Here is a 19,489-nt window from a genome sequence, read left to right on the forward strand (position 1 = left end):
CCTAAAATAAAATTAACAAACTCTCTGGTCCTCCTTATCAAAGTGGGGAACCACAATTCCGAGTTCCAATCCAGACAGATTTTCTTAGTTTTTTTGTGCCTAGCACAAAATCCTGCACTCAACCCAATAGAACATCTTGGGAATGGATTACAGCAGAAACTGCGAGCCAGAGCAACATAAGTGTCTGACCTCATAAATGCACTTCTGGAAGAATGGTTAAAAAGTCCCATAAACACACCTTATGGAAGTCTTTAGGTGTTGAGGCTCTTGCAGCTGCAAAGGGTGGGGCAACATCATATTAAACCTGATTGATTAAGAATGGGATGTTGCTCAAGTTCATATGTGTGTGAAGGCAGATAAGTGAATACTTTGGGTAATATAACATAGTTTAGAGTATTATTACAGAATGTTTTGCTGATGTCTTGCTTAAAATTTTGAAAACTCCCCCAAACATGTCAATCGATCAATCACCTCCAAGGCAGGGATTATTAGTATTAGTAGTAATATTAGTCCTACTGATTAAGAGTATTTGTTAACAACTGAAACATGACCCTGCCATTCACGATGCGATTTAAAAGCTCTATTTCATGTAAATTAAAACAGTGAAAACAAAGTGAAGATTCAAAAATTTACATGTTGTGTTGGGGCAAATTACTTGTTGGTTCATTACACTTACGGCAACACAAAATAAGCGTCACAATGCGGAATTGTTTCAGGAACCACCGTGGAACTGTTTTGGGTCTGGTCTCCACCAGGGAAATATCTCAGTAAGGTTGTGGGATGTTAAACCAAATTAATGCGCTGCAAGAGATCAAAATACTTAGCAGAGAATTGATTGTTTTGGATTTTTTTTTTTTAAATATCATAATGAATGTTTAAGTATTATGTTTGAGCAGATGGTTACTCTCCACCTTGTGGATTTCTTTGTGATGCATTTCAATTAAAATCCATGTTTATGATGTTTCTTTTTCATCCCATCTCTAGCTGCAGTGTGTTTGCTTTGAATAGAACACTTCTTGCAGGACAAACTGAAGATTTTCAAGTAATTTTATCATAATTTCCACATTTCAAAACTAACACTCAAGGGTGTCTGGCTGTGTGCACTTGCTACGGTTCTGCTTTTACCGTCTTTGGTTACTGTAGCCTTGAAAAGCATAAGGATCACTTCTTGATACAGGTCAGTGCTCTGCCTCTGTGACCTACACATTTGATGTATCTTCCTTTAGCTTTAATGAGCACTTTACTGTGACATTGTCTTTGATCCCCCCCCCCCTCCTTTGTGTGCCTGGTTTAGATCTGGTCCACATGGACGTCTTTACACTGCATCAATTGGCAATCAATTCTGTTTCTTTCACATGTCTTCTAAAAAGCAACAAACATGTGTTGCAAACTAACTTATTGTACACGCCGCAGTACTCATAGCCACACCTGCTCTTGTAGAGAACTGTACTCAGATTGATGAATGATTTATTTGAAATTGTAAATATAAGCTTTGGGGACTTACACTCCACTCTGCCTGTGAGTTTTGGAGCATTGAAACACGTGTTCTAAAAACAACCTAAAATGCTGTTTGAACCCACGGAGGTAATAAGCAATGACACTCTCCACTAAAAAAAAATATCATCTTTTATTCAAAACTTGCATAAAAGGAAAAGTTGAATCTGTGCTTCCACACAAACTTTAAATGGTTAGCTACAATGCTGCTTATAACAGGCAAGCAGAAAAATCCCTCTTTCCAGAAACACCAAAAAGACTGTCTGTTCCTATTAGGTAGTTGTCCTTCACAAGTCTTCGTGGCTGCAAGGCAGGGTCAGAAGAAAAGGCACCCAATCCCGAGACATGATGATGAAACTGTGACAAATCAACTCATTCTTCCACTCCAGATTCTGCGAGTCTCTGTGCCACGGGATTTCAGTTTCCCTTTGAGTTTAGGAGCCAGCGAATCTCGCGACTCAATGGTGTTCATTTCTCTAATCCAATCCCTGCATAAAACCTCCCTTTGAACGTCTACAGAAAATCTGAAAGGCAGCACATATCCCTCCCTCCTTTCGCCCGCTCTCTGATCCGCGCTCAGTGTCCGACGCACAAGCGCTTGGATAGAGCGGGGATAGAGCAGATCTAATTAAGTTTGCTGATGGTGAAAGTGATGATTACTCTGCAGGAAAAAAGGGGGGAGAGTGAGGAAGAGGGCAGAGAAGATAACGAGAATAACTGAGGGGTGGCGTTGGGGGGTGAATACACCCTCCCCGCTTCTCCTCCTCATCTCCCCCTTCCTCTTCGTCATGATGATGATCACCGACACCATCATTAAAGACATTATTCAAATAATTCAAATATTTTCGGGAGTCATTTGCTACTAAAATAATACCATCCATCCCCTCCATTCGCTTCCGGAGTGTGATGATTATACCTATTTGAGCATTTTACATTTAGTGTATTGGCTCTGTTTTACTCTAAAATACTCATGAAATCTTAGTTCAAACTGAGCTAATTTCACTTTCATAACCCAACTTTTCTGAAACGTAGCTGTTGTTATTATTTTCCCAGTTTTGACTGAAAAACTGCTCCTGCCATACATCAGCCAGAATCAGACCAAAACGTGAGGCCACTCGACTTTTTAAAGCTGGCATTTTATCCGGATTTCCTCCTGTTTTGTTCTTTTCGCCTCCACTCTAATTTGTATTGATCCGAACTGCAGGTGACTTCTATCGCTTTTTCTGAAATGAGGCATCTGTCTCAAGCACACTAGCCTTCTCTGACCATCCCCTCATCCAGCCTCCCCCTCCACCCCCTACCCCTCCTGAACACCTCCTACTTTCACTTCCTCCAGTTACGTCCCAACCAACCGGGTGTGTGCTAGATGCTGGAATAAATTACATTGCGACGCTATGGTACAGGAGGGAGGGAGAGAGAGAGAGAGAGGAGAGCGAGAGCACCCCTAATGCCATTCACACATTCCGTTCGCTGGGAGTCCAGGCACTGTCAGCATCATCATCAGCTGTCCCTGCGCCCTGCATGCGCCCCGAGCGCGCCCCTCTAGCAGAGAGCAGAAATGAGTTAAGAGGACGGAGGCTCGCCACGCTTCTCCCACCCGCGCATTCACCGAATCCAAGTCACAGCGGTGTGTTGAAGTGACCAGTCTGTCTGTGAGTTTTTTGACCCCGTCATCTTAAACGCGTTGCGGTCGCTGGAGTGGACCTACAGTGCGGAGCGCACACCGCTGGAGATACCGCTGTGAGAGAGAGAGGAGCGCGCTCTGAGGAGGTTGGATGTTTTGTTCCCCAGATTGTTCGCGAGTTTGAATTTGTGAGCGAAATTTTTTCTACAACAACAAAAACAACAAAAATCGTATTTATTTTTTTCAAATGCCGCCCAGTCTGCACGCCCAGCTGAGCCCAACTTCACGGTCCTATCAGGGGATTTTGCGGAGACTAATTCCAACCAGTCACGGACTCCAGTACTTGCAGAATCAGGTAAAAAACAAACAAACAAATAAAACAACAACATTAAACCTTTTAATAATAACCGACCTAAGGTAGAGAAATGAAATATTTAGATTTTTTTTTGTAGGTTACGTCGTCCAAAATAAATTCTAAACTCACCTTTTTCATTAGCTTTACTTTCCACAATGCAACCTCTAAAATATTTGTTCTGGTCTGGCGCTACTTGACAAATGAGCCCTCTCAGTTCACCTTTGTTCCCCTCATCCCAAACCAAAATTACTAATTAGTGCCCTCTGTGTCCACGTTGTCTCAATTGCTCTCCGTCTGCCTCTTTCTCCTCCTTCCAGCGGGACTCGTCAGCAGTGCAGGGAGAATGAGGAGTCACCGGGGCCGGGGGAAACAGCATGAGTGGCCCGTGCATCTCCATTAGACTGACGGCCCTCATGTTTCTATGGAAGTGGTTATCACTAAGCCTGCTCCAGAGCTGGTTGGTAGCAGGGGCCAGTGCTGCGGACCCTGCCGGGTCAGGCTTCAGCGGCTCCACTGGGCCCCTGGGCTGGCTCCTTTCAGACAAAGGTCCTTTTCACAACTCGCAGGAGTTTGTTGATTTCACAGAGCGCTACCAGCAGGGATTCACCACCAAGTACAAGATATACAGGTGAGAGACGGCAGTGGTTGTGCCAGCTGACTGCTGCAGAGCTTACATACCTGAAATCAAGGCTGTTTTTGTCAAGTCAAATAGGCTAAATGTAATTATTCTGATTCATGTGGTCTTGCTTGGAGTTTCCCCCTTTCTCCTTCTTCTTTAGAAAAGAGTATACTAAGCCTAAGGGTATACAAAACAAGAGATTAGGGTATACTTTTCTTTAGTCTATAAAAGATGCAGATTTAGTGGGTGGTGAACTGGGGGATGATGTATTGAAAAGATTACTTTGCATACAAATAAAAGCACTGCGTGCAGTTTGCACACATGCAAGCATCTTTGGGTGCGACTGTTTGCCTTTTTTGATGGTAGCAACGACATATGGTTTGAGTATGATACAAACTCTCAAAATGCTGCATATCAGTGGGAACTCGAAGTGAAGATACTGCAGGGGGGTTTGGGCAAAGCAGTGGGACATAAGAGATATCTGGCTGAGCTCGCTGATGTGTGACAGGATGGATTCAAAAAGTGTGCGGTGTGAAGTGTAGTGGGTGTGTGCTTTCGAAGCAGCGGGGTATTGTTTGAAAGCTTGCTGTGATGTAATTTTTCTTTAGTTGTTTTTATTTTATTTCCCGACAGGAGTAGAAAACACTGAGAATTTCAGAGATGAAAACTAAAAATATTACTCAGCGGTCTCTTGGTTTGGATATATGGCATAAAATGGTGTACAACACCCATTGGGTTTTTTTTTCTCCATTTCCACAGCTTGCGTTACAAAGGAAAGGAAGGCGATTTTGCCACTGTCACCAGAGTTAACACATTTAGCAGATTTTTTTAAAAGTCTTTTACACAAGTGAGTGTACGAGCTGTCATATTTCCCTAAGCTTTGCTGTCTTCGGAATAGAAACGTACCTCCAACATTCAGAGTGTGCACTGAAACCGAGACTGATGAAATTCTGTTAGGCTGTGGGTTCAGTCAGCGTGACTTAGCACAGACTGAAAGGGCAAAGTCTGGTGTATGTTTGTTTGATGGCTGTATCATCTTATGCAGTCTATAAATCACCATCCAAAGTAGACTGTGTGAGCATTCCTGTTTTGACTTCAGGGTGTGAATGTCCTCTGGAGGTTGGAATAAAAAAAATCCTTGTTTTTGATGTACGTAAACGTAAACAATTTTTTTTTAAAGCGCATTCTTGACTACACATCTTTTGTGAAAAACTGATGTTCCAACAACAATGGCTGAAGATGCTCCACGATATGTGAGAGTGCAACTAGGTGTGCTTACTTGAGTGTCTGTATTTGCGCCGGTGTGTGCCAGGTAAGTGCTTTGATAGTCATAGATGAGAGTAATGCCGGGCTGTCCTCAGCCGTGTGGCAGAGGAGCTGTTGCCAGCTGAACAGAGGTTTGACTGACACTGGCATTTAGCAGCTGACAGGGGCGACAATGCCAGGCAAAGACAGAGAATGTAGCGCTGCTGGCTCCCCAACATCCATCATTTCCTCCTTCACTGCCTCTCTGTTGGCATCGTCTTTCCATTTCTCAGGACGTCTTCATATCTGCTTTTCTCCTTGCTTGCTCTTGTGCCCTCCTGCCCTTTCTGCACCCAACCCAAGTGCTGCAAATCTAACATTTGCACACAGCTAAAACATGCGCTCAGATTTTTGGCCAACTTCTAAACAACATTTTCTTACAGACAGTATGACTTTTTTTTGACCATCAATTGAATATCTGATAATGCAAACTTGACAGGTCTATAACCGTCTTTTCCCCTCAGGCTACAATGGCCTTTTCAGTTTTGCTCTAGAACAGTACGATACCTAATTAGAGCAGAAATCTAATAGAAACTCAAGTGAAAAAGGTGAAATATCACCATGTTGAATAGAGTTCCTGCATTGTCATTTAGTTTCCTGAGCTGAAAAAGAAAAAAGCACAACTCTTTCGAAGCTTTAAATATCTTGCACTCCTGGCACTGTCATCCTTCACTGAGCAGCTGAGGATGCTGAGGAATGAAGAGATCAGAAGTGCCTTCAAACTGCAGTGGGATGTGCTGTTTGTTTGGGTTGCGTGGCTCATAAAAGACTCGTGAATTTTAAATCTTTTTTATTTAAAAAAAGAAAAATCTAGGCAAAAATAATCTTTCGTATTGACCGACAACAGCGTCCCGCTCCTTGCAGACACTATTATGGGTCAGTAAAAGTCCCTTTATTGCCTCTTGAAGCACCAACACTGTGTGTCAGTCCCAAACTGAAGCTGGCCTCAATTTGGAGAGCTTTCCTTAGTGCTTGTGTGGATTCCACACCTCCTAAGTATAAAGTATATGTACAATACTGGCATGCACACCTAAAGACAGATGAGACATAGCAATATGAACTCAGTCTCAGTATTCACCGGGTATGAGGGAGGTTAAATTTAAACATTAAAATGTAAACCCCGTCTCTTCCTTTATCTCCATGTCTCTGTCAAGTTCTTTTTTTTTTCCTGCCCCCTCTCCCTACCTCCCTTACTCCTTTTCTTCCTCCCTTGTCGAATGATCTCAAACCAATTGCTCTCCCTTGCTCATAAATATTCTCCAGAGCTCAGTTGGCCTTTCCCGTCAGGGGGCAGGGGAGAGGGAGTCAGGGAATGAGGGAGAGGGCTGTAGGAGATGGAGTACAAAAGGAGAGAGCGAGAGTAAGAGAGAGAGAAGAGAGGAAACACAGCTTTATCCCCCCCTGCCGGCAGGTCATTGCACCAGAACAGCTTGTAGTCTTTTCCAATTATATCCTTTTTTTTTTTCCTCCAAAAATGAACAATTTAGTTGAGTATTATTCCGAGTAAAAGTTGTAAGGTTTTTCTTTTCCTTTTTTCCCCATCGCCTGCCAGGAGTGCATTAAAAAGCAGATTAAAAAGCTTGGAGATTTACAGCTTTATGTCGCAGCAGTGTAAATGTGAAACATTGTAACAAATGTGATTTTCAGACTGCAAATCCTCTGAGTGAAAGAAAGAAGTTCTCTCTTTTCAAGGTCTGATCAAACGCAATAATATAATGGATTCAGTGAATTCAAAAGCAGTGAAAAACAGGCATAGAGGCACTTAACGATATTACTTGCAATGTGATTGGAGAAAAAAATACACCTGTTATGTCAGGCATAATGGGGGTTTTAAAATGCCCGTTTATTCACTCGCTCTTTCTCTTCTCCCGGCGTGCGTCGCAAATCTCGCAACAGCTTTGTGGCTTTTATTTTATTACTGATGGTAGTTGGATGATTCCAACTTTCCTTGTCCGGCTTGTACATCTTGGTTTATTTGAAAAGCAAGTGAAGCAATAAACAGCATTTCTTTTCACTGCTCCTTGTTCACACTGATAGTGCGAGATGAGATTTTAAGATATTTCTGTGCAGTTGCTGAATACATGTGCATCATTGCTGGAGGGGAGGCTGTAAAATTAACAAAAGTATGCTTCAGATTAATTATTGAGCAGCTCTCGGTGTTGAGAAATCATCTCTGCACATGTGAGAAGCTCTTGCGCCATGATTTCTTGAGTGCAGTCGAGCCATATCCACAGACAGTAGCATATTAGTCAAAATGTCACCTCCTCCCTTCTTCTTCTTCATGGGCCATAACTTTTATATCACGCCTCATCTCCTGTGTTTTCTCCTCTCTTTTCTCCTGTCAGCCTAGTAGCTATTACACTGACTTCATTTGATATAAGGAGTCGTCTCTTGTAATTATGGAGTGATTAGTGTTTCAATTATATGCAGACATGTTTGTGGAGAGGATAGGCTGCCAAGGCATGATGTTCACAATACCTGTCATTTGACTTAGCCTATTGTCGTGTTTATGACTTTGCTATTGTGTTCTGAATGTTTTAGATGGGAAAGCACATTTAAAAGAGATTATGAAATGGGACGGAATAAATGGGTTTACAACTGCAATGGAAAAGCAATGAACAGAAGAGAACAAAACAGAAGAACAAAAGGAAGAAAGAGCAAAGCAATGTAATATCACAGTGCAATGCATCATGATACATAGTAAACAATGCCATTAAATACTATCAGTGCTCCTGAGAAGATTATCTAATTTAAAACAAACAAACAAACAAACAAACAAAAACTCTCCTAAAGCCTCTGATAAAGACTAAATTGTCAAGTTGCCATTTTTTTAAGAAAATCTTGTTTCCATACAATGTGAGGGCACGTTAGATGGCAAGAATTACTATTTAATTAGTCAAATTAACAGTTTTTTATGCTTGCATTCAGGAAGTAACCAATTTAACTTTATAACAAAGATGTGGAAGAGTGTACCGTAGTAAATGCTGTGTCTCCATATACTTTGATAATTACCCTTTCTATTTTTAGTATGTAAGTGTTTTCACACTGTCAAATACAGCCGGATGAAGTCTGCTGCAAGGAACCAGATGGCAGTGAGAAACTTAAATATTAAATTCTGTACCCCTCGAACCCTCAGTGGTAACCATCTTGACTCTGCAATGGAAAAGAGACCATCACAATTTTTTCTGCCAGTAGAAAAAGGATAGAAAGTGGCTTTGTAGCTAGCTATCTTGCTAACGGTCTCAGATGTTTGGTTTTTGGGTTTTCTTTTTACCATTTCAGGCAAAATCAGACATATGCATCTGTTCTGGTGCTGTTATGTGTTTGTTTAAGTTATACTGTTAAACTTTGTAAGAGAAATGTTCACAACAGCTAGCATGACAGTCACAAATACTGTAAATGTCATATCAAGAACATGCACAGTCACCTCAATACACTTCAAAATGGAGATACATTAAAAGTCTAGATGGTTGTGTGCAATGTTCAAAGTACATTTAAATGCAAAATAATTCAACAAGTAGTTTTAGGACTTAATCAACTCAATAAATAAACAAGACAGTTTTTCAGACACGCTGTAACATTTCTATAATGATTTATTGCAAGGTATCTGCTGTCCATTTATCAAACCGTTTTTGTTTTTTGTTTTTTAATTTTTGAGGGTTAGATGCCAATGCTTCAAAAATTTTTACCCCCTCACACACACACAACACTGCACAGACTCTGGAATTCTATGAAGAAAATATAGACCAGCTGCTATATGATTTATGTTCACTGTTGCACATCAGAAACAGTGAACATGCAAATTACAACCAAAAGTGAGACAGCCAGCTCCAGAGCACCCTTTGATCAGCTGTCACCCAGGTCTTCAAACTTAAGACCTTCTCTTTTATAAAGACAAGATGTCAGATGTGACCCTGGATTCCTTTTGAAAGGTAAAACACAGATCAGTTGTCAGAACAGTGACACATGTAGCTTTAAATTGCATCACACGTTAATATAAAAGTATCAAAATGTGCATTAGGGCAACTTACATTCCACAGGTCGTATATCAGGACTAAAAATCTATGAAGAACCGGGATGCATAATGTCAGAACTGCATTTTAAGGGACTCTCCATAATGCCCACTTTAACAAAACCCATTTCTAATCCATCATCTTGAAGAAGTTCGACCTTAAGAATTAAAAGGAAGCATAAACAATTTCCCTTTGCCTGGAATGTAGGTGCTTATTGGGGACATCTCCAAAAAGACTGGAGGAAATAAAAAAGCTCTTACAGAGGACAAAAGGACTGTTATGAATCTATTACTGCTTTCTTTTCTGTTACTGACTCATACGGCAGTCCATATCCAAGCACTATGTCTTTTAATCATATTTGCTCTTTTGATTGATCTATCAGTCTGTATGTTCTGCAATCAGTTAGAAATCTTAATAATGTTTAATGACTCATCCATAGAACCAAATATCCTATAATCATAGAAAGCGCAATAACTTTTCCAGAAACTAATATCTCTATGCACACCCATTCCAGTTTTGCAGTAGAAATCGAGATTCTTCAGCCCAAACCATGTCTTTTCATTCTGCTGTTGTCCAGTTTTGGTGAGCTTGTGTGAATTGTAGCCTCAGTTTCTTGTTCTTAGCTGAGAAGGGTGGCACCCAGAGTCTTCTGCTGCTGTTATCCTATTTAAAGGTTGGGTGTGTTGTATGTTCACAGATTCTCTTCTATATACCGTAGTTGTATTGAGTGGTTATTTGAGTCTGGTCATTTTCCCCTGATCAGTGATAAGGCATTAAAATGCTTCCCCTTTTGTGGGCTTCATACTCTGCATGGTGGAATCTGCTATGAAACGAAACGGCATCAAGATTTAGAATCTGCCAGAGTAAGAACCTCTGAGCATATCTTGTCCTTGGAGGACAGGGCCAACTTCACACCCGATCAGATCTGCACACTGTTAGACCTCTGCCTCACCACTACATATTTCAAATACAACGAAGGCTTCTACAGACAAAAACATGGCTGTGCCATGGGCTCCCCCATGTCACCTATTGTAGCCAACCTTCACATGGAGGAAGTGGAAAGGGAGGCTCTTGGCTCTTTCAAAAGAAGAGTACCCAGCCACTGGTACAGATATGTAGACGACACCTGGGTCAATATCGAAACACAAGAAGTGGAATCCTTCACTGCGCACATTAGCGCTGTGGATAAAAACATCAAGTTCACCAGGGAAGACACAAAGGACAACTGTTTGCCTTTCCTGGACTGCGCTGTGCACATTGAAGAGAACGGCAACCTCAACATCGAAGTTTACTGGAAGCCCACACACACGGACCAGTACCTCCTCTTTGACTCCCATCACCCTTTGGAACACAAACTTGGAGTAATTAGGACCCTACACCACCGGGCAGAACATGTTCCCTCTAAGCCTGAAGGAAAAAAGAAGGAACACACACACATGTAAAGGAAGCACTCAAAACGTGCGGCTATCCTAAATGGGCGTTCTTAAAGTCAGCAAAGAGGCACAGAAAAGAAGATCAGACACCAGCGAGGGAGGATAAGAAGGACAGACGCAACAACATTGTCATCCCCTATGTAGCCGGTGTATTAGAAAAACTCAGGAGGGTTTTCTCCAAGCACGACATCCCAGTGCACTTCAGACCCAGCAACACGCTCAGACAAAAACTGGTTCACCCAAAAGACAAAACGCCAAAACACAGACTTAACAATGTGGTGTATGCTGTACAGTGCAGCGAGGAATGCCCAGACCTCTACATTGGAGAGACCAAACAGCCACTTCACAAGCGCATGGCACAACACAGAAGAGCCACCTCCACAGGACAAGACTCAGCAGTCCATCTGCATCTTAAGGATAAAGGACACTCTTTCGAGGATGCCAATGTTCACATTTTGGACAGAGAGGACAGATGGTTTGCAAGAGGAGTGAAAGAAGCCATCTATGTCCACTGTGAGCGACCATCTTTGAACAGAGGCGGTGGTTTACGACACCAACTCTCTGCCATCTATAATCCAGTTTTGAGATCCCTTCCCAGACGCCTTAACGCCCACTCACATCCTGGGCCATCTGACCTCAGGAATTCGCTTGATAAGGTGGGGCCAGGTTTCACAATGAGCTCACCCGAAACTCTGGCTGATTGGGACCCACACCCAGTTTCACACCTTGGCTCAGGCGATTAGAGGATCATCAGGGGGTCCTTTTGTCCCTCTGTGGGGGGATACTCCCACTAGCCCAGAGAGTGAGCTGCCTTGGTGGAAGTTTGCACTCTTGGCTCAGTTGTGTCAGCTTGTCAGCCATCAGAAGCCAACACTTCATTTCAATAACCATATAAAACCCATCGTCTGTGGAATGTAGTCAGCTTGTTTACTGATGCTGTTGATTCATTTCTACATTTAAGCATGTTTACTCGCTTTTACATTTCATAGAGCATCCACAATGAATTAACCTGCTTTAAACTACGTTTTCAATTTTGATAATTATAGAACTTTTTATTCAGTTTTTCAGTTAGATGTATAAATTTAAAACTTATTGTTTGCAAATTAGAATTGAACGTTACTGTGTAAAAAAAATAAATGTCAAAAGTTGAACTTGATGCTTTGACAGGTATAAAATAATGTGCTGTACTTAGTTACTGATGCTTGGGGCAATATAACCACTGTCTTTGTTTACAGATTGGAGGACATTGAGTAAGTTTATGTGGTAATATGTATTTTTCTCCCCAACAAAAGAGTGGACTGTTAAATATTATTCTAAACAGAAAAAGTGTATTTTCCACGTATCCCTATTAGCCATGCAAAATGATAACCCTGATGTGTAGGTCAAAGGTGGAAGTTCAGCCTTGGTTTCTTTACAGCATGAGCCCAGTTCCCTTTTTAGGGGGATCAGGGCCATCATGCAGATCAGAAAGAAATGATTAGTAGTTGCAGTATCATGTTAAAAACTGGTGCGAAGTGAGAAAGTGTTCAAATGCGTCATTTTTCTATAACCTATTTTTGTCCTTTAGGATTGCAGGACCGACCAAAATTAGAAGCACTCAGGTTTGATGTAATGTGTTTCATACACCCAAACCAATACTCTATCATTGCACTTTGCTAACAAAGACATTCGATGTCATGAAATCACAGCGACAGATAATTTCGAGCAATTTCAGGACATTAAAAAATCCAAGCTTTTGCCTGTTATGTCTTCTAGATATAAAAAAAACAAAAACTGAATGAATACAGTTGGTTCATTTCATGCTTCATTTATGTTGCCATTTCTTTAAATTCAGAACACATTCCTGTGCTTCTCTTCTGCCTCTCCGCTTGCCTGACATACACAGCCTAATCAAATCTGACCTTGTGCTGGTGAGCGCAGAATGCATTTACGCGCAGAGGCTCCTAACTGCAAGGGTCTTGTTTGTTTATAATCAATATATTATTGTATGGAGTAGTTTCTTTTTTGTATATTTTATTTGACTTCATTGCATTTTATTTTTCTTTCTTTATTTTAAAACCATTACAGGACATATCCAGGGAGATAACGGGTGTTCATGTTCTTCAAATTTCCTTCCATTTTTCCTCTATTCATTCCGGTGAATTGAAGTATGTTCATTATCCTTCAGTTTCGAATACATCCTCAGGAAAGAGGTGGAGCACCCCCTTCTTAATCACCAGTGGCAATGATAGTGACAAGTACTTCCTTCAACTAGAGCTTATGGCTTCTGACAAGTGTGGGATTGGGGAGTTATAAAGGACAGAACAGAGATTTATTGGTTAGAAGTCTATGGAAACAGGTTTTATGAAAATGTCTCTGTATTAGTATTTGAGGCCAAAACTTATGAATTGCTTTGAACACTAATTTACGATTTATAAACCTGCTTGAACATACCGTAGGCACTATTGGGCCTCCTAACAGTGAGCTAGACTTTCGTATTAGGAAAAACAAACTATTAGATTGAAAGCAGAAAAGTCAGTTTTCCTAAATGTCCAACTAATGTCATACCTCAGCACATGCACAACGTTTCCAGATGTGGCTTAAGCCTAGTTTTAGACTTTTTTCACTCCTAAATTTAATTTTAAAGATTAGTTTTAGTTAATTAAACCTAAACTTTTTTAAAATATTTTTTTTAATATTCAAAGTTAGAATTTTAAACTAAAGCCATGTCTCTCTCCTCGTGTGCTTAGATACAAACTATGAACTACAGATTTAGTAAGCAGGGTAAATGATTTTCATTTTGTGATTAAAGTACTTAAAAGCACCAACACAGTCAATTCATTTCACTTCAGTTCATTGATCTGCCAAGATCAGGGAAGTCCACTGCATACACTTGGAATTCATGTATATCAGCTGACCGGTGTAGAAGAAAACAGTTGCTGAAGTTGCTGTCAGGATGCACACACCATCCTTATGCTAAGTTGCACAGATAACTCAATAGATAGAATTGTAATATTAGCAATAGTAAAAGTGTTATATGGCCGTGAAGGCAGCAAAATCTCATATACAGTGGTTCCTCGTTTATCGCGGGAGTTATATTCTAAAAATAACCCGCAATAGGTGAAATCCGTAAAGTAGCCAATGTTATTTTTTACAATTATTATAGATGTTTTAAGGCTGTAAAACACCTCACTACACACTTTATACACTTTTCTCAGAGAGGCATGAACATTTTCACACTTTTCTCTCTTGTTTAAACACTCTCAAAGTTCAAACCTGCGTAGAAAAATACGTCCAGTATTACAGAATAAAACCAAAGGAACCCACGGTTGCCTTTGACGGCGTAAAACTTTTCGTTGACATTGTTGTGTTTGTCGGGGAGAAAACTTACATAGAGTACAGCACTTCAGAGTCACATTGCTATCGATCGAAGATTTACGTAAATCTGACAGGAGACATGGCAGATTGATTGACAGTGGTCTACAGCCAATCAGGACGCAGAACACAATGCGCTGTAAGAAAAAAAAAAAGCATGCAAAATTGCACAAAAAATCTGCAAAACAGTGAAGCCTTGAAGGGTGAGCCGCGTTATAGCGAGGGACCACTGTACTGTGGAGATAGAGCAATACATAAATAATAAATTAATTAATCAAAAAATGTGAAGAAAAAGTTCTAATCTTCTCCTGACAGGTTTGTTCACCTGCCATAAAAAAGGAGACCTATTGTACAGTTTCATAGAGAATTATAGGAATGATTTCCTGAACCATTCTTTATGGTAATTGATTAATTTGGTTTAAGTCTAAGGGAGAATGATCCCTGCTGGCCCTGTAGAGTGGAAGGAAGGAAGTGTGATGGATTGTCCGTGATGGAGAGCAGTTTTGTTAAGTGACCTCATGTCCCTCACTGACTCACGCGCCTCCAGATTTTGGCCCAGAATGGTTCCAGCTAGTTTGCTGATCTAGCTGACATATCTGGCATTGCTGCTGCTACTCATTAACACTGTTTTGTCGAAGATTTCTAAGATCTTACTTTACACAGTGCAGTATCTGAGCTTTACAAACACTCCTCATCTCCTTCTCCTACACAGCATCAATGTCAGTCCTCCAGTCCTTTCTGTCATTCAGGTGAATACACAAGTATCTGTAGCTATTTACTGTTTTCAGTCTCCTCAGCCATCTTGGATATTTTTTTAAATTAGAAAAAGGGGAATCTGACAGACAGTCATCATGGCAAAATTACCCAAGGGTCACCTGGGTGACGTACAGTGGTGTGAAAAAGTATTTTCCCCTTCGTGATTTGTTAATTTGTTAGCATATTTGTCACACTTAGGTTTCAAATCGTCACACAAATTTTAGACAAAAATGACCCAAGTAAGAACCAAACTCACACTGCAGTTTGAAAAGACAATTTCATTTAAGTTATAAGATCTTTCCAAACCTACCAGATCTATGTGAAAAAGCAATTTTCCCCCTTGTTACATCACGAATTAACCACATTTTTGGAAAGAGCATGGGTGTTCATGTTCTTCAGATGAATACTGCCAGACACCTTGAATTAACAAATCACTTAGATTGAACCTGTGTGACAAAGTGAAAAAGATTAAAAGATTTTAAAAAGCAAGACATCATGGTTGGGTAAGGTCAGTGTTCATGATTTAGAAAGAGAGTGGGCATATATGCAGAGCTTGAAGGTGAAAACCACTGCTGATCAAAAGAACACAAAGGCTTGTCTCACATTTGATGAATTTTGGGAAAATATTCCGTGGACTGACATAATACAATTGACAAGTTTTTTGGAAGGTTTAAGGACCATTATATCTGGCTTAAAACTAATACAGTGTTACATAAAAAATACATCATACCAACAGTCAAAAATGGTGGCAGTATTGTAATAGATTCATTAATTCTGCTCCCTACCAAAAAAAGAGAATTTTTGGTCATCAGTTTGTGTCAGTATGTCAGGGTTATGCAGCAGGACAATGACTTAGACAAAGACTTATCAGATTAAGATTATTTTGCATGACCTTTAACAGGCCGTTCATGGTCAAAACCCCTCCAATATGACTGTATATGACTCTGCAAAGCAGTGGGCCAAAATTCCTCCACACTGATGTGAAAGGCTCATTCTCAGGTCTCAAAAACGCTTGTTTGCACTTCTTGCTACCAAGGGTGCCATAACCAGTTATTAGGTTTGGGGGGCAGTTACTTTTTGGATTGGATAGCTTTTTCACCTTAATAAATTATTGCATTTTGTATTTATTTGGTTGTCTTTGCGTATTTTTATTTATTTTTTTGATGATGTAAATGTGATAAATACGCCAAAAATCAAACTTTTTCAGGGCACTGTATTGTAAGATTCAGATGTAATGATTGCAGTCAGTGACATTAAAACTCAGTCGGATGCTATTTAGAATAAAAAATGACATTTAATTTGTGATTTTGCAGAATTTTACGTGTCCTCTCTTAAGTTCTAAATATGGACCTGTCACTGTAAGAATGTGACTAATAAACCTTTAAAACTGTAAGAAAATTATGGTTATGAGCAGTTACAAGAAGGGAAAAAATGTCTTTGCTGCCTGTTATAAATACTGACTTTGATGGCTTGACTGGCTTTGAATCTTGTCTGATCTACACGATTGTCATGGAAACCCAGAAATAACTGTTGGGTTGACAGTGCCACATGGAAAGACTTTGATAATATATTTAAAATTGATGATGTTTTTAATCAGGCTGTTACTGTTAATTGTTTGTAGTCCCCAGCTTCGATTGCTTCCAGCTTGCCTGTCAAGCGGGCTGATGTTCGTGCTGTAACAGAATTAGCTGTTAAAAAAGGTTTTTACTTGCACAGTAAAGAAGGGACCAGAAAACAGAATGTGCAACTTGTTTTGGGTTTGAATCTTGTGTTCTGAAGATGTATTGTGCAGAGCTACAGTATGTCATACTTTGTAAAAGCTGCTGCGTGCATGCTGTGGACAAAACTGTCACAAAGAGCAGGATTTACTGTAGCTGGTCGCTCTTCAACGAGCTCTTTGATTTATTTGTGTATGAATTTGTGAGGTTAAGTGTGTATACACAGTGTATTGGCCTATTAACAGTATGTGCATACCTCATTATGTAGACAGTGTGAGTCCAGACATTCCTGTGTGAGTCCGCATTTTGTGTGTGTGTGTCTTTGTGTGTGAGAGAGAGAGCGAGAGGGAGAGAGAGAGACATGTAGTCCCTTGTCAACAATGTTATGACAAACTGCAGCACAAAAGGGATAAGCAGCTTCCATATCAGCAAACCCTGCTGCCAGTCATGATCTTGCTCTCTCGAGCTGCCCTTGCTTTCTATTATCAGAGGTGTAGTTGTATTCATGGAAGCCACAAATCATTAATGGCAGCTGCCTATTTGGGAAAGCTTTTGCTTCTTACAATATGCAGTATTTCACAGTTTCTCAAAACTGGTCTTTAAAAAATTAAAAGTTAAAATGAATGCTTCCTCTTTCTTCCAAGAAAACTTTAAGTGTTAAAGCCTTGCTAAAAAGGGAACATGAAAAATGAAACTGACAGTGCCTATTTTATCCAAATTGTTCATTTAAAATTGTGTAGAGCTGTAAAAATGGTTTTTCTTTGGTAATAAAAGCAAGTAATAAGTTTAGTCAGATACATTTACGTCAAGGACGTGACCATTTTTTCAAATATTGTTCTCTGGTTCTTTTAGGGACTTCTCAAGGAATCAGAGCAACAAGAACACACAGACACACCTTCACGCGCATGCATGCACACATATGCACATTTGTGGACTGTAAATGCAAACTGACATGGCATCAATGTATTAGTGACTCCAGAAGTACACAAGGTGCACATTTGCGTTACTGTGTCTTTTCTGTCCTACGTGGCTTCAAATCAAACTAACAGCTTTTAAGAAGTGGAGCTTTTTCTCTGCTCAGCATCTGCTATTTTAGAATTTGATCGGATGCTTTATGCCATTCCCGTGCTTGACTTCCTGACCTCCTCACAAGCTCTGTGCAGCTTCAAATGACTTCCTACAAAAATAGACTCAGTGCATAATTTTGAGCATCCTATGGGATTCTTCTGAAACGTGCTGTGGAGGAACGATAAGCAATTGCTTGAGTGGGTGCAATCCATTACGATGCGGCCGCCCTGAGTGGGATTCACTGTTGGTTATTACCAGAGATGGGCAGTAACGCGTTACTGTAATCTGATTACTTTTTTCAAGTAACGAGTAAGGGAGTAAGGGATTACTATTGCAAAAATGGTAATTAACGGTAAACCCCCTAAACTTCCAAGCAAGCACCGAGTGCACTACGACGTAATGGGAAATTCACAGAGAAACCTGCGGATTCTTCCACTGACCGCTTCAGCACACCTGCACCAGGGTAAACCTCCGCCTGCCCTACTCCTGCTTTACAGGTGAAAATAGAGCAAAAGGACTGCTAGTCTTTGACTTTATTTATTTTCTGCTGTGTTTTACTTGCATCTATTTGAAAGACTGAGTGTAAACACACACAAAAAAAATATTTTATGTGCTGGAATGTGCAGAAAATAGGTTTAAATATTAAACAAGTTCCTTCCAGTCAGAGAATGTTGCATATAATTAAATTTTTGCTTGATGCATAAAGTTAAAAGATTAAAACTAATAAAACAAGTTTTAAAAAGGGACTTTTCCATTTGATTACATTTTGTATGATGGATTATGCAGAAAAAGTACAATTGGGTTTAAAGATCTATTTCTTTATCACCTATTCAGGTTGTAAATCGTGTTTTTAAAAAGTAACTAAGTAATTAATTACTTTTGAAAATAAGTAATCAGTAAAGTAACGGGATTACTTTTTGGGGGAAGTAATCAGTAATTAGTTACTGATTACTTTTTTCAAGTAACTTGACCAACACCGGTTATTACTATTCAGCTGTTTGCTGTGAAACTTTAAAATGAGCCGAAGGTAATTTTTTCATGCTCTGCCCAAACTGTTCTAACACAATGTTTTATTACTGCCGTTAATAAATGCTTTGATTTTTAAACAAAAAGGTAGGCCGCTCTTTTAAAGCTATACAAATATTTGTTTCATTCTGCTGTCAGGTTTTCTGACAAATTTTAAAAGTTTAAAAGTTTTCTGGGCATAAATAATCAGGGAAGTTGAAACGTGAGTGATGAAATTAACCATTCATCACAAGTTACTAATTTTTAAAAGGGAAAAGAAAAGTAGCTTCCACCAAAACAAGCAATGAACTGGGATAAAAGCTGAACAAAAAAGTAAGCTAAAGACTCTCCTAAGGTGTAAGCGCAACACGATTCCACAGAATGAGTCCACAGGCACCACGCTGCACCTTTTCTCCCAGCCTTTGTACTCTGTCCCCGACGGCCGAATGGAGACAGCCGTGCGCAATTACCTGCTCCACGGGGGAAAGGCGGTACCTGAGACACAGGAGACAGAACGAGCGAAACAAAGCACAACATTCGGCACTAAGGCCATAACACATTCTTTTAGAAGAAAACCGAGAAAAAAAAAAGACAGCAATTGGTTGTTTTCTGATGAAGGCTGCGAAAATGAGGATTGCCAGTATGGGTTACAGCTCTGCTTTTAGGCCTGTTTGTGTGCTAGAAGTGACAGCTGTCTCTGAGAAGCCACAAAACAAAAGTACAGACAAGCGTCAAATTAAAGGAA

The 19,489-nt window shown here is 40.1% G+C and overlaps 1 protein-coding gene across 2 annotated transcripts in view; it reads left to right on the top strand.

Annotated features, from left to right (window-relative positions):
• Positions 1 to 2,869: 2,869 nt before the first annotated feature.
• LOC113008657 (BMP/retinoic acid-inducible neural-specific protein 3-like) overlaps positions 2,870 to 19,489 on the top strand; it is a 62,954-nt gene continuing 46,334 nt past the window's right edge. Inside the window, exons 1-3 of one of the 2 annotated variants that reach the window (XM_026146233.2) lie at positions 2,871 to 3,264; positions 3,377 to 3,473; positions 3,791 to 4,101. In XM_026146233.2, the coding sequence (XP_026002018.2) occupies positions 3,848 to 4,101 (254 nt within the window). In that variant the 5' untranslated portion in view covers positions 2,871 to 3,264; positions 3,377 to 3,473; positions 3,791 to 3,847. Of the gene's footprint in view, positions 3,474 to 3,790; positions 4,102 to 19,489 lie in introns of both variants that reach the window. The other variant, XM_080291375.1, reaches the window with a different exon arrangement.

This window comes from Astatotilapia calliptera, chromosome 17 (genome assembly GCF_964374335.1).
Source record: "Astatotilapia calliptera chromosome 17, fAstCal68.1, whole genome shotgun sequence".
Classification (NCBI taxonomy): Eukaryota; Metazoa; Chordata; class Actinopteri; order Cichliformes; family Cichlidae; genus Astatotilapia; species Astatotilapia calliptera.